This window comes from Oreochromis aureus, linkage group 6, assembly GCF_013358895.1.
Source record: "Oreochromis aureus strain Israel breed Guangdong linkage group 6, ZZ_aureus, whole genome shotgun sequence".
Classification (NCBI taxonomy): Eukaryota; Metazoa; Chordata; class Actinopteri; order Cichliformes; family Cichlidae; genus Oreochromis; species Oreochromis aureus.
Genome location: NC_052947.1, coordinates 15,603,721 through 15,619,780, shown reverse-complemented (window position 1 = coordinate 15,619,780; position 16,060 = coordinate 15,603,721). Strand labels below are relative to the sequence as shown.

The 16,060-nt window shown below is 41.6% G+C and overlaps 1 protein-coding gene across 3 annotated transcripts in view; it reads left to right on the top strand.

Annotated features, from left to right (window-relative positions):
* Positions 1–9,481: 9,481 nt before the first annotated feature.
* The window catches only part of tll1 (tolloid-like 1), a 57,133-nt gene continuing 50,554 nt past the window's right edge, over positions 9,482–16,060 (top strand). The window contains exons 1-2 of one of the 3 annotated variants that reach the window (XM_039612916.1): positions 9,482–9,601; positions 10,922–11,400. In XM_039612916.1, coding sequence (XP_039468850.1) covers positions 11,220–11,400 — 181 coding nt within the window. In that variant the 5' untranslated portion in view covers positions 9,482–9,601; positions 10,922–11,219. Of the gene's footprint in view, positions 9,602–10,784; positions 11,401–16,060 lie in introns of those variants that run through there. The other 2 variants (XR_005613252.1, XM_031757316.2) reach the window with 2 other exon arrangements.

Sequence of the window (16,060 nt, the reverse complement as noted above, 5' to 3'; positions counted from 1 at the left end):
GCCAGTAAAAATGTGATGACACTGTGCTGTTAATTAGTTAATTATTGGACTGAAGTAATCAGCAAATATTTTGATAAGTGTTGGAGCGATTTAAAGCAAAAATAGGGGGTCGGGTTCTTGTTTATCATTTATGAGGATCCACTGTTGATTTTTGACTAGAGAAAACAACATGGAGGTGTTTAGTGTGATTTTTGCTGATTTATTTGAAAACAGATTCAGTTTTACTGCATTTCAGGATGAAATGTTCTTTCTGTACACACGCACACACACACACACTTAGAAAACCAGGACTTTTAAGATTGCATAAGTTTGTTTGGTTGCATGTGTAATTTTACACTCCTGCTGCCACAGCACATCTTTGTCATTACTCCTTAAATCCTGCAGATGACAGTGGTGTGCTGACGACCTGACAAATCACAGAGAGAAGAAGTGTTTGCACATGAAGACTACAATCTTCTAAAGGTTTCTGCAGCCTGTGTAAAGGTTCATCATCTGGGCGTGGGTCATTATTTGACTGTGGATTTGAGCTCATAGTTGCTTCTGTTGGTTGTGGACTGAATCCTGCTTCCTTATTCTTTACCTTTCAGAGCTCGCTGACTCCCAGGAACTCAAAGTGGCTGAAACAACCTCACCAAACGGGAAAATCGTACCACAAAAAATTAGTTACAAAAACTGAATTAGTGGCTGTAAACACATAGAAAACCATTTAAAGCAGAGAATAGTACATCTGCTTCTCTCTTCTGCACTTCAGTTAAGAATTAAGTAAAGGCAAGGATCAGTGAGCAAATCAGAAGACTGCCAACAAACTCTCAGTCATTAAACCATTAAGTCATAAATATAAAAGCTAGAATAAGTTTTGCAGCTGTAGCCTGCTTGCATTTGTTGTTAAAATGTTTGGCTTATTTTAACAAAGTGAGACTGTTTGTTTAAAAAATGACCCAAGAATGATTTGGTAAGTAAAAACTAAAAAATATAGACCTGTTTTATTCTCAGGTTGACTGAAAGTATGCAGGGCAGCCTTGTGTTCATATAAATAGTAGAGGAGTAATTGATCTGCCTCTGCTCCTTCTTTTGTGATACATGTGCAAGGAGTGGTAACGATAAATCACACCCGATAGCCTTTGCAATCTATAATAATGCTAAAACTCTTTGATTACAAGAGTTGCAATGATCTATATCGACTTGCTGATTTATATCAGCCTACAGGTGAATAAGATGGTAAATAAGATGGGAGAGAAGAAGAGTGGGATCAGAGGTTCAATACATAAATTTCTTTCACTCGCCCAGATTTATTAAATTTTAAAACTTGTCCTCAGCTGAGTTCATGCTGACTCGGTTAAAATTGTTTGAGACACAGCAACAACATTTTCTGAACTTTAAAAGCTCCACTCAACAAGAACTGTGGGCACATTTTTAAAATCCCAAACTGGTGGTATTAACTCTGAGCTGAAACTGGGTTTGATCTTTGATATGAGGATTTCTGCCATTTGTTCTGTTCTATGTCACCATGAACACTGCTTCAGTAATGTTGAGGTGCGTGCTCTGGTGAGGCCAATCCATGACTGATAGTGTTATATTGTGTGTTTTTCTATCCATTTTACTGTATTAGCAGTTTGGGATCATCGGCATGCTGAAAAAAGAAGCCAATTAGATGCTACTGGCCAAAATCCAGGCCCAAGTTATAATAGAGCCTCCAACATTTTTTACAGGTGGTGCACTGCTGTACCCCTCTCCTGACCTACTAGTGACAATATGAATAAAAGTTTAAAATTTGCCTCTCACACTGTGTTATCTTTTGCATTTTTAATAGATTCAAATAAAGAAATGTGAATAAATGATGTGTTTTTTAAACAGGCTGCTATCAACAAAGTGTCTCAAGATATGGTTTAAAATGTGTTCTTTGTTTAACTTTTACACAGTCTATGGTCTGTCGCTTGACTTTGGTTAACAGGATGTCCAATGTCTTTCTCAGTTTTGAGGAAAACATTGGTTTTCACAATGTGCCAAAGCTGATTTTGCAGCTGAAAGGTCTTTGTACAGCAAATCAACCCTCACTCACTCACTCTCTTCTCTCTCTCTCTCTCTCTCTCTCTCTCTCTCTCTCTCTCTCACACACACACACACACACACACACACACACACACACACACACACACACACACTGCATATTTCTATAGCCTTTTTGATAGGAAGCATATCTGCAGTAAGCAGAGGCCAGAGCACACACACGTTGATCACACAGCTGTGTTACCATATCTCAGAGGACATTGCATTGACTTACATTAAGTTCCTGGAGCTTAACCATAGTGTAGTCTTACATTACCTTAAATCAATTCTTCTAAAATTTGGCAAATCATGTTATGAAAACTTGCTTTTTTGCCCTCCAAAACAAAGCTGAGCCTCCACGTTATGACAGCGTAAATAGATTTATGTCCCCATAACACGAGTAATACAAGTGCACACCCAAAACCAAGTTCCAGAAGAAGTGCAATGTCAGCAAATGGCTAGTGTACACACACACACACACACACACACACACACACACACACACACACACACACACACACACACACACACACACACACACACACACACACACACACACACACACAACATCTTCAGCTTTCAGAGAAGCAAGGTGGTTGGTCTGTTAAGGCGGTCTCACTCAGTGCGTGGCGTTGTCTGTTACTGTTCCCCAAATTCTAACTCAACATTCAACTCAACTTTCTTCCTTCTTGTTCAGTAATTCAGTAATTACTGGATCAACAAAAAGTTGTTTTTTTTAATTCATCTTAGATATTAGTTCAATAAGTCCAAGTGAGTGTCATAAAGTGAGGATAAAAGTGACACAAAATTCAGACACACTAATCTTGTGTCTGGACATTCTCCATTTAATTTCATATTGTAGATAAAAAACAAACAAAAAAACAAACGAAAAACAAAACAATAAACCTTAACCCAGTCGGTAAAAATGTGGAGCATAATGTGTCCTGATCAAGTTGAAACGCAGAGAGCTGAAAAAATGAAACTGCAGTTCCTCTAGCCACCACTTGAGGCTTGCTCCAAAAATGAGTTAATCCCCATAGACTTTCATGTTATAATGCCCAACTTTACATAATTAAAAAGAATATTTTACAACTTGGTCAAACAAACAAACAAATAAACGAAACACAGTGCTGGCCTCTGTGGATAGTTTTCCCCTTCACAACAACTGTGAGGAGGGTTTTTCCTGTTAATAACTTTTCCATCTGGATAACTGAGTTAAGGATGACTGATAGATGTCCTGGAGCCAGTCACCTGTCCTCCCACTTTAAATCATTGAACTGGACCTGTGGGTCAGTCATCGGTGACTTTTGGGGCATTTTTAATGGATTATCAGATTTCTGTTTTGGCTTGCTGTGTAGTACAGACCATCTGAGAAGGTTGGGCTTCGGTTATGGGGCTATGGTGAAATTCCAGTGTTTTATTAGTCAGCAGCCTATATAAATGAGCTGATACGTGTGTCTGTGTACCTGCACAATTTACTGACGATACAGTAACTTAGCGCTCCACCCTTCAATCTAAATATGGTAACTTCTGGTTCTAAAAAACAGTTCAAAGTCCAAAACCAATAGTAGATGTCACTTTTATATTCTCATTGATGAATACATCATCACTGGGCTCTAAATACATTTTCAGTACCAGAAAATGATTTGAGATCAAAAAATAACATATCCATGAACTCTGCAGGACACAGCTAAGGAAAAATCCAAGACACTGTATATAAGAGCGTAAAGGTTCAACAGCCCCTTTGACCCTTTTACAGTAAGGCGTTTACTGGGACATCTTCCCTTCCTCCTTTTCCAGCATATGTTTTTCCGTCTCTACCTCCTTGCAGCTCCGGCCATCTTTTGACACCAATGTGCATCCTGCTTTCATTCTTCTTCTCCCGTGTCGGCAAATTCTGGTGGCACAAAGACAAAAAGCCGGTCTGTGTCATCTTTCCAGGATTGTGAACGTGAGCTGCAAACTGGCACACGCACACCCGCACAGTCGCGCACAGACACACGAGAGGCAGCGGAGGAGAGATGAAGGAGCAGAATCGGAGCCATGAGAGGTGCAGAAAAGAGGAAATAAGAACAAGGGAGAGCGAATGGCACGCACAGCTTGGCATTTATACAGAGGATTTCCTCTCCACACCTCGTCTTCCCTCCGCTCGCTCTGTTTACATAAGGAGCCACTTCACATAGCTGCCATGTGTGTCTTGTATGTGAGCGCTGCATATATATGTGCACTTTCCAGTAACACGGAGAAGAGCATACGTGGGAGCCTTCATTTCTTTTGCTGCTGAACTTAAAAATAAAAACCTCAAGTTTCACGTTGTTTCGAGATTTTTTTGTTTGTTTTGTTTTTTCTTTTTCAGCAGTAAAAGTTATGAGGAAATTAAACTGCCTCGACGTTTTGTTGAAGCTACCGAGCAATATCCAGGCATTATCATCATCCTCTGCTGGGCTCTGTTGTGGTGTCAGCAGACTGTCTTCCTGTGGCATTTTAGCCAAAAGGTGATGGATGTCTCTGGCCACCTCTTTGCTCCCTCTTGAGGAATTTCATAAACCTCTTAGGACACTTCCACAGTCAGCAGACCTAGGAGAACACATAATATTTTCTTTTTTCTTACCTAAGGTATTCTTATCGTTTTAGCTTTGTCTTCATTTTCCGCCTCTGCCTGTCCCCCTCTAACCTGTCCCCCTCTTTCATCAGCTATCCAAGACTTATCTTTCACTAATTTACTTCAGTGAAAGTTACAAAGATCGGGCAAGAGTGCGATGTTCATGCTGTAGAGGTTATCGTCTTACGTGTAAAGCGCAGTGGTGTTTGTTAAGAAACCAAGGAATCTCGTTTATCTTTTATTTTGTAAAAGAGTAGGTAATTATTTTTTTTATATAACAGTTTTGATATGCCCAAGAAAGCAAGCACACTGTCAGGAAAAGACTCTAAGGAAGGTCTGAATCTAACATCAGGACTAATATAACTCTGTTTGAAGTCCACTAAAGTAAAGTTAAATGTAAAACAAGAAGTATTCTTAGAGGGCTTCCAATAGAGTTTCCTTCTTATCACCAATCACTACCATAGCAGAAACGTGAAGGTACTGCTTTTCCCAGTATATGTTGCTGCATGAAAAAAACGTTACCAAAACATCCGTGCCTCACGAGTCCCGCAGTGTTTGTCGTAGAAACACCATTTAAATGAAATGACCAGCTTGGTTGTGCAATGCGTGCTTTTATATAGTTTTGAAACGAGTACCATTTTCAAATGATTTCATAATTTGTAGCCAAAAATAAATAAATAAAAATTGTATTCAATTCAGTTGGAGAAATGATCCGAGCCGTCGGTGAAGAGACTAACTGACAGAGTGGGAGAGGCAGAAATATTAATCTAAACTTTTCTCTTCAACCTGCCAGTGAGCTCCCAGCTTTTCCTCTGCTGCTATTATTTTGCCACCAAATCATATGAAAATTTGTCTTCTTTCAAAAGAAAACTCAAAGCCAGCAGGTGTTTTGATATGTAGGGATTTGTGTTAGAGGAGTGCCATCTACCTGCTCTGTAGTCCTATTCAGTAAAAGGACTAGATGCTACAATCCCTGATAATGCATTGCTTTAAATGGAGAGAATCTTGAGGGATGGCTGTTATGAGGAAAGGCAGCCCAGAAACACATCGTTGTGTGTCTCAACTTTCGGTCTTTTACCCGAGCTAATCTGCCATTTTTTTCTTCCTTGGTTAGGTTCAGGGATTAGAGATCTGATCTAGATTATCATATTAAAATTTGGACACATTGTCAGTAGTGGACCTTGGATTCATTGGGTGTTTTGGCCATTATCACTAGACACCCTCATCCAAGGAGGCCCTGCCAGGGTCGATCAGGCCCCGGAGTGTGTCACTGGTTTGTATGAAATTGTAAAATTATAATCATTTTATCGAGGACTTCTGGAGAAAAAAACCTTTTTGCTCTTGTAACCACATTTTTTTTAACACAAGGAACAAGAATAATGCAACAAATCTGTAGAGTAACTTCTTGCAGCACTCATAGTTTTAAAATCAACTTACTGTGGTAGATTTAGCTGCTACTTATCCAACACAGGTGGGTGGAAATGACTTTTTAGCAGCAGTTCACAGACAAAGTTGAACAGTAGCAACAGTCCCACATTTTCTACAAAAATTCTCCATAATTTACATAGTTTACTGTATATAGTTGACTTTAGCTCGTCAGCTAACTAGCAGTCATAGCTTTGTAAGCCCTGAGGGAAAAGAAAGCTACAGAAAGGTGAAGTTTCTCCAGCTCGATCAAAGGCGGTCAGCATAACTTTTCTTGCCCTTTGGGGGTTCTTGCTCCCACAATGCAATTTGTAGTGATAAACTCCGACAAAAAAGTAAGTAAGTAGGCAAGTAAGTAAGTAAAAATTGATTTATAAGGCACAAATTATAAACACATTTTTAAACTCAGATTTCACTGACCAAAGTGCTGTAAATAAATTATTATATGTATTTATAAACACAGAGATGTAATTATTATATACATTTAAAAAAAAATAGGAACATAGGATATAGATTATGAGGCCTTCAACAAAAAACACAGCGAAAAACAACAACTAGAGGACAGCTGGGATGAACAAAGTTACAGATATAATAAATGAGGGATTAGTGGGCAAAAAATGTATACAGGAAATGTCTTTGTAATTACGTAGGGTATCAGTGTTGAAAAATGCTACAGTTTTATGGAGTCAGTTACCCAGGCTTGTTAAAAACTTTTGTTATTGTGGTTAAAACTTGACACTTGAAGTCTTTGGCCTTAAAGTCCAGTAAAGGAGTTTATTTTGGCTGAATGACTAACCGACGTTTAGCTATGCTTTCCGTTACAAAGCAGCTGTGCTACGTCACAAATGAGCCATTTTAAAAACCTTTTAACCAAAAAGGGCCTGAAACTAAAATTTGAAGAAAAGTCAGAAATATGAATGAAATGATGAAATGATGTGCTGATCCCGCATCAAGTGAAACAAACAAACAAACAAACAAACAAACAAACAAACAAACAAACAAACAAACAAACAAACAAACAAACAAACAAACAAACAAACAAACACAAATGGAAGCAAAATGAAGTGTTGTGTTATTTGTATGATGTATTCACCTGAGACTATGACACACAGTAGAGGTTCTCAGTAGGCTGCGTCATGGTACAGTCTGCAAAAGCCTACCTGAAACATGATGTTAAATACATGTGATATTTACTTGAACAATTCTTACAGTAACATGGTGTCACATTGTACCACTACATGTTGTGTTACTTATACTGCTGCAGCAGTAAACAAAGAGATACACCAGGTCATCAGAAATAAGATTCTCATTCTCTTGTAGTGTACATGTATTATTTATGTTCTTGGCAACCTGGTAAATATACATAACATACATGACATGTTCCTGAGGGAAACATCTGCTTCTTCAGCTAAATGCTCCACCACCACCACTGTGTCTGCCTTCCAGAGCATACAGCTGTTTTTATTTATTTAAGTAAAAACAGCTGTATGCTCATATCATGGCATACATTTTTTACATTACAAATTTCTTTCAGCTCGGTAAGTCGTGCTTTAAATCTCATTCAAGTCACATCTTAGGTCAAAACCTCTGTTTTTAGCAGTATTTCACCAAGTTTATGAATATGTTGCACATCACAGCTGCACATCGCTGAATGGAGTATTTTGACATGAATATCATGAAAATGTGGCCGTTGTCCTCATATAGATCAACGGCAGTGAAGGAAATGTTGCTGTAGATTTGATATGTTTCTATGGATTACAGCAAAATGAATTCAAGGTAACCAGGGAAGCTATGAGTGAGAAAGATAGCTTAAACAATCTTTTATAACCAGAGTGGATCACTCAAATGCCTTATTCAGATAATGCATATCTTTGAAGTCAGAGTAAAGTGCAGCAAACCTGGTGAAGTTCAATTCTACTGCATGTAGAATTGGAAACAAAGCTAATATTAGTGCTCCAATACCTGCAGACCACAGCACTTGGAGGAGTCTCGAGGGGCTGCTGCTTTGTTTGAGGGTTCCTCTTGATATTTGTGTGTGGGTGTATGTGTGTGTTTGGATATGAGAGAGTGTGGCTTCAGGGAGGGGTGGTGGTCAGCGCGCTGGGTCAGAATGCTGGCGAGGTACTTTCACAGAGTTTCACTGATCGATAAGTGCTTTAAATAGGGACACAAATACCTGAACACAGCATTAATTTCAATAGCTGGAGCCTATTTAAGAAGGAAGCTTTTTTGCTGAATAGATTGGGTGGATAGTAACCACACAGACAGACTGTAAGTGGCTTGAAAGGCCAAAAATGCCACTAAATGCCTTCCCTGGTGTTAATTTGCAGGTGTTCGAGAGGGAAATCCAGACCACAAATAAGCACCACACACACACACACACACACACACACACACACACACACACACACACACACACACACACACACACACACACACACACACTAAGTAAAGTGTGGAGGCTTTTCAAAATAACTTTAACACTGTACTCGTGGTAAGTACGAGTCTTGTGACATGCATTCCCACAACAACATGCCCACCAGATTCACCCAAATGTCTATGCAAATCAACACGCATTGGCATAACATGGATGTAGAAAGAATGTATTTGACCTGCGGTTGACAACAAACCACACACTTAAACACACCGATTAGTGCAGTGAGTCACAAACTATGAGATACCCCTAGGCATGGATGACCAGTACAAACTTGTGAAGTGAAATGAAGCTGAATGAAGGTGAATTTGGTTGGAAAACATACACAAGCAAGTGTCAGCCAGTGGTGCTGTGCTGACTTTTATTTCATTAAAATTTCATTTGTCTTTTGTTTTTGTACAATGGTTGAAAATGTGGAGTGGGAGGGCAAGAGCTCGTTTTGGCTTAGAGTAGTGGCTCGTGGCATTTACCTGCCAAACTTTTTGCTGAGCTAAGCAGTAGTGCTTCAGCACACCCTGCTGGTGATGGCAATTTGCTTGCTCTCCCCAAAGTTTTTCTTTATCTACCGATTTATTTTTATTATCCTTGTTAGTGCAATTCATGCCATTAAGACTCGTTTATAATATGAGAACCCTGATCTTAGTATGAGGAATTAAACTGACACAGATTCATCCTGTCAGAGTTGGTTGTTGCTCCTTTTTTCTTTCCCACAAACTTTCAGGTTGTCCGGCAGGTTAATTTTGGGACAAAAAACGGGAGTGTGTTGACCTGCGTGTGTGAGTGTGTGTGTGCTGCCTCTAAGGGATTTGTGTCCAACCCGTGGATAGTGGACAGCTTGCGGCTGGATTGATGGCGTGACGTCAGCGCGCCGCTACCTCTCCCCGAGGGCAGGATTAGTCGGGAGCGGCAGAGACAGCGATCCGGTAATCTCCCGGTAATAAATGGGGGGAGTCGGGCACGTTTGAAACTGCCGGTACCGATTGACACCCCGAGGCCCCCTGAGACTCCGGAGAAAGTCCCCGCAGTTGCAGCACGATGGGTCGCTATGTGGCTCCGCAGCAAACCAACGCGTCCCGGGCAGGTAAACGCAGCAGGTAAGCTGTGGAGACGTATGGGCGAGCTTGTCTCAGGAGGATTTACACTGGCAAGGTGTTCACTGTCTGTCAACAACTGCTGGGGTTTTATTTTTACTGCTGGAGTCTGCCGTGGTGCATGTGCGCGTGTATAGGCAGCTCTGGGGGAGATTATGGGTGGTTCCTGACAACTTTGCAGCCCGTGCGAAATTAGAGTAAAATACGTCAAATGAAATTGACTGTAAAGGATTTTTTTCTCCCCCTCTTGCCTAAATGCTCTTAGCGGTCTTTTCATGAACTAACACGCTCAGGCTGCTGCGCTGGACCTGTGGATGTCAGGGATGCAGGGGAGGATCACGAACCCACGTGAACTCGGTTCACTCATCTGTTGTTGACCGACCTACTGCTGCCAAGGGTATTTATGAGAGATTAGAGAAGACATCATAGGTGAATGGCAAACTGGTCTATCTATCTATCTAGTCTGGTTTAGTGTTTTGGTTGATGTGATTATGCTCTACATATTAAAGATTTTTCTTGTCTCTACTTGTCCCCCACTCTAAAGGCCATCGTTTAGTATTTATTTACTGAAATTCACTATTTAAGTTTCAAAGGTTTAAAACTGGTGTCCCTCTCCCTCTCTCTATGAGAGCAACTCAGAAGGGGGCCAGAATAAAGGACCACTTGTCAAGCCATGACTGTAAAGCTTACCTGCCTCTGGGCGTTTATGGTTTGGCTCTCACCTACTTGGCACCTGCCTCAGAATAACCAGATAACACCTACTTAGAGTCACAGGCAAATTTGTGGCCACCGTGTTACTTTTACCGCTACCGGTTCTTTACTGCCAGTTCACTTTATTTTGCGGGTCAATGTGAATAAAGGTCCAATTAAGCCGGCGATGATTAGTGAGCGGCTTCCTCCGCGGTCAGCGCGCTGAGATCAGAGAGAAGCATCAGGAGTTTTGCGCATGAAAAAAAAAAAAGATGAAGAAGACTGCGAATGGTCCAGTGAATGGAGACAAAAGAAGACAGAGACGTTGTGGTTCTGCACCACTTGGGACGAACAGTGTGGTTGTGTGTGTGTGTGTGTGTGAATGGGCGGTGCGCTGACTTGGGTTGAGAGAGAGAGACAGTACCACCGCCGGACACGAGATAGAGAGAGAGAGCGAGAGAGAGAGAGGGAGATTGCGCTAGGCGAGAGACAAGAGTGTTGGTTGGAAACACACAAGGTGGATGATTCTCGTGCGTGCAGCAGCAGCAGCAGCAGACACACCACCGTGCGTCTTTACGCTCAGAGATCACCCAGCCCTGATCTTCTAACCTCTCCTCTTTCTTGCTTGTCTAGCAGCAGCTTCACCTGCGAAGCCACAGCGGAGGACAGCGGAGCTTCTCAGCGGACACTTTGCTGACTGAGAGACGGACGCACAGAGCCCTCAGCGTACTTTAACCATGGAGGAGAGTCAGTCGGAGTAGGGTAACTTACTACAACCTACACCATCCACAAACAGACTGTCACAAAGGACGCCAATCTTCAAGATGGCCCGATAAATTCTTGACGCCGTGCTTCGGAGATTGGATTGTCCATCTCTCAGTAGCGGAGGAGACAAGCAGAGAGGCCGTTATTTGGTTATTTCAGTCTTCAGATGGACCGTGTGCCATCCGCACTTGCTGCTAAGATGCGCTGGATCACACTGGTGCTTGCCGGCTTGACTTTCTGGGGCAAAGTTACTATTTGTAATTGTTTCGACTACGAGGAGCCAGACTATGAATATTATGAGGAAGAGAGAGCGGAGACCATTGACTACAAGGACCCCTGCAAAGCTGGTGAGTCATTTTACTTTATTTTAGCTTTTAAATTATAAAAGTAACACAAGAACTGTATTTATTACTCTGGTCGCGGTGATCCTGCCCTCCTACAGCTGGCTCCGAGGCGGCACGTGCATGTGTGTATGAGGGATGACAGCGCGCTTCTGCCTATAACCGCATAACCGGTGTCGGTGTCTGTGGCGATCTCGCAGATGCATGCCACGTGCATGCCACGGTGACGGTCACGTTAAGTCTGATGCACTTTTCAATGCATGCAAACACACAAACATGCTCACATTCAGCTCGAGCATCCCCCAGAGTCCAAATATTGGTGGCGCGCATGGATCGCATGGATGTGTAGGTTTGCGCGCGTGTGCAGATGTCAAGTCAACTAATAACAGGGATAAAAATAACAGCTGGATTTACACAGGCGCGGATTCATGCTCTGTCTCTCACACACACGCGCGTGCACACGTGATAAACATTTAACATTTACGTAGTTGTTGTGGAGTAACACCCTGATGTGGCTTAATAGGCTATGAACGAGTTTCTTGTGTGTAAAAAATAAAAGAGAGAAAATCTTTCACTAGATCGAAAATAAATGTGTCGATTGTGTCGGCGAGTGGTTGCCAGTTTTTAAAGTTGGTTTTATATATAAAAAGTGTATTTTTTTTTAATAGGTGTTTTATAGGGGGTGTCTTTGTCTTTTTCACCGCAAAGCCTGCAGATTCATTTTGGATTTTATATAGTCGCTCACTTAACCAGTCCCTCTCCTCCTAGTTATTCTCCTCTGCTAGCACCTGGACCATATCCTTTAAATACAGTATTTGTTGGTGACCATTTAAATATTCCCATTTTATTAAGGCTGGCGATGATGGGAAATGTTTTAGACTGTTACTAGTGTAATGACGACCAATGGCAGCACCAGATAATTTATAGAGGGCCGCATAGAAACTGGTATTATTACGTTTTCAGCGGTGTGAATCATCCATGTTCTTCTGCTTATCCAATTAATGGTTACGATTTTTGTGAGAGCCTCTTCCAGCTGTACTAGGGCTAGAAGAAGGGTGCACCCTGGGGTGGCTGTGGCTCAGGTGGTAGAGCAGATCAGCTACTGATTCGACGGTTAGTGGTTCGATTCCTGGGTCCTCCAGTCTGCATGCCAAATATCCTTGGGCAAGATACTAACCCCAAATTGCCCTCCGATGCGTCCATCGGTGTGTGAATGCTTATTAGTTGAGTTTAGAAGTGCTTGTGTGATAGGGTGAATGAGGCATGTTGTATAGAGCGCTTTGAGTACTCCGGGAGAGTAGAAAAGCGCTATATAAGAATCAGTCCATTTATTTACAGGTCACCAGCCTATTAGAGGGCTGACAGAGAAACAGACAGACACACTTACCAATGATTACCTATAATCAATTAAGAATCACTAATAACCAAATATGCGGCAGAGAACCCACGGAGTCACCAAGACACCATACAAATACACAGAAAGGGCCCACCAGGCCAGTGGATTCAACCCAGGACCTTCTTGCTGTGAGGTAATGGTGTTTACCACCAGTCACTGTGTAAATGACTGTAGGCCAAAGAGTAATTAGATTCAGTCCTCACTCTTCTTATTATCTTATACATACAGTACATCTAATGCTTTTTTTTTTTTTACCTTCACTTGATGAAAACAAGCTTGTGCTGCTGCTCAAGTTATTAATTTTTAATTATTGATGAGCTATAAAATTATTACCTTTTTTCTTAGGTTTTATGTTTTTGTTCATTTGGGAACAAAAGTCATGGAGAAATTGTTCTGCAAAAAGGTGTTCCGGTAAAACAGAAGAATACATGTACCTCAGGACTGATGAGTATATGCACAGTGCCCTGTGGAGCTCCATCCTGTGTTGTGTTGGATGACCACTGTGTGGTGGCCCTGGCCATCCTTGGCCACTACTTGGCACCTCCCCTAATGATCCCTGAAGTGCACAAACCATTAATAAGAAAAATTTGGCACCTAGTAGTTGTGTCTTCGGTAAAAGCGAAAATGCAGTTCAGTTCAGTTTCATATATAGAGCAGCAATTCACAATCACAGTAGGCTCAAGGTGCTTGAGTTTGCTCCAAAATTAGAGAGAAAACGCCAACAACGGGACACATGTGTGAAGATCTTCTTGCTTTTAATCCTAGAACAATGAATTTCATAAGCTAACTTACTATTTTTTTGATATATTTTTTAAGGTTTTTCTGACCCTCTCCTCTCCTCTCCTCTTTTTATGAGAGGGATGTTGGGAGGGTGTAAAATAAATAAGCATCTTTTAAAATCTGGATCCTTGTTTGGGGTTACACCCTCCTGACTTTGTGTGTCTTTCTCCGTGTGTGTTTGTGTACATGCATGTCCATGTGTGTTTTAGTGGTACTTAATGTTGTCTGCGATGACACATTGGACTGATAAGAACTCCACCCCAGAGCGCTAAGCGTCCGCAAGCTGACCAACACACATTCCTCACATACCAAATACACAAACCTGACAACCGTGGACACTGGCCAGTGTGTGTGTGTGTGTGTGTCTGCATGTGTGTTTGCTCATGTGCATGTTACACTGATCTCTATGTGGGTGATTTTTATGTTGACTCTGCAATCCCATGTCTCTGTGGCTTTTAGCTATGCAAAGAACTTACCGTTCATGCGTTTGTGTGTGTTTTGATGGGAGCCCGGCAGGTTAAAGGGAGTCCGTAAGTCTACGCATGTTTGCGAGACCGAGCGAGTCTTTAAGGTTAAAATAACTGAGAGAAAAAACACAGCGAATGTATTTATTTTCTGAAAATATCGACGAACATAAAGAACCTTCTATACTCAGCTGCTGAGATTTCTTGCAGCAAATTGCATAAACACACACAGGCACACACACTCCTAATAATCAACACATATGTTCATCTTATAAGCCTTATAATTTTACAAGTGCCATTTGCTTTTAGGCATTTCTGTTTTACTGGACATTTGACAATTGGCACCTTTTTACATCATTTGAACATGTATAGCTCATTTATATTAAATACTGAGTCCCCAAATTTCATTCTCCCTTTATTTTCTCCTCTGATGATATGGTTTATAATAAGAAAATGACAAAACCATAACATCTCAGAGTCAGTGTAGGTTTTTTAAACTGTGAATCCAGCCCCACTGGTGAGATATGAAACTGCTGTGGGTGGGGTGTGGACGACCAAGGTAAAAAAAATATGTAATTAACTTGAATGATTTGTGCAGGATCGGATAAGCGGAAGAGGATGGATGGATTTGTGCAGAGATAATAAATATGAGTCTGGTGATGCAATGTTGATGACCTTTATTTCTCTAAAATTTAATTTGGGTCATTTTTTTATTGTTAATAATTGCTAAAAGCTGTGCATGTGTGTGTGGTGGGGTCAATGAACTGTTTTTTCGGGTTCTGAAGGCGGAAAAAAAATTGAGAGCCACTGGTGTGGAGGGTGCTCTGGAGCTTTGGCCTGTTTTGCATGATGCTCATCGGCAGATTCAGTTTGCTTATCTTCTCATCCGGCTCAAAGTTTGCAAAGTTTTCATCATTTTATGGTGTCAGTTTATTGTTTAGCTGCACAAGTCTTGGGCTAAAAAATAACACTACTGTAAATACAAATGAGTAAATGATCCTGTTTTTGTTTTATGCCTGCATCCTCACCACCTGGTGTCTGTAACTTTCCCACTTAATACTGTGTGGGAGCATGTCTTAATATCTACCTGCACATTCTGAAATACAAGCTTTCAATATGCTAATACAGCCACAGATACAGACACACAAATGTTTCAGTGTGAGCCTGCAGAGCCTCTGACAGACACACATGAGTGTCTGCTGATGTGCAGCTGAATTTAAACCCACTCGCACGCACAGATCTGACTGTCTCCTGAGATTTTCTGGAGTAATCGTGTTGCAATTAATGCACTGACTTGGCAGCTATGTGCAGCTTGTAAGAAGTGGAAGCGCGACTCATTCCACGCCTGACCCCATGGCATCGGTCTGAGTGGTTGGTATTCCGCCTCCTGTTTTTGCTGGGAAAACACAAGGGGAATATTTGGCTGTCTGCTTATCTCCTCCGAGTCCCGCGCTGGTAGACAGGGGAACACACACTTCCATGCCTTTGTGAAGTGATTTCCCTACGCGAACACACATGCACACATGCGCACACACACGGTACACACACACATGCTAAGCTCCCTCCATTCACCCGCGCTTATCTCTTCCTGGTTGTCTGCATCCTGCTACTCAGCTGGAGATGACACACATACGCGCACGCCCACACACACAAATGCGCACACGTATGTGCCCCTACGCTCACTCAAGAGTCATTCATGCTTCCTTCCAAATCACTGTTCTCATAAAATCCTCACACACATCGAGTGAAAGCTAAACAAACCTCGGTATCTAAAGGCTGTGGGTCGTTTCTTCAGGAGGAATCCGAGACATAACTACCTTTTCTCTACTTTAAACACAATAGTCGGGCATCGTAGGAGTGTGTGTGGGCACAATGTGTTGTTTTTTATGGACACACATCACTGAGATCAGGTGTTACAACACATTTTTTTAAAGCAAAATTTGTTGGAGGGGTGGCACAGTGGCAAAATAGTTAAGAATTGTTGCTTGACAGCAAGAAAGTCCTAGCTTTGAATCCACCGGCCGGC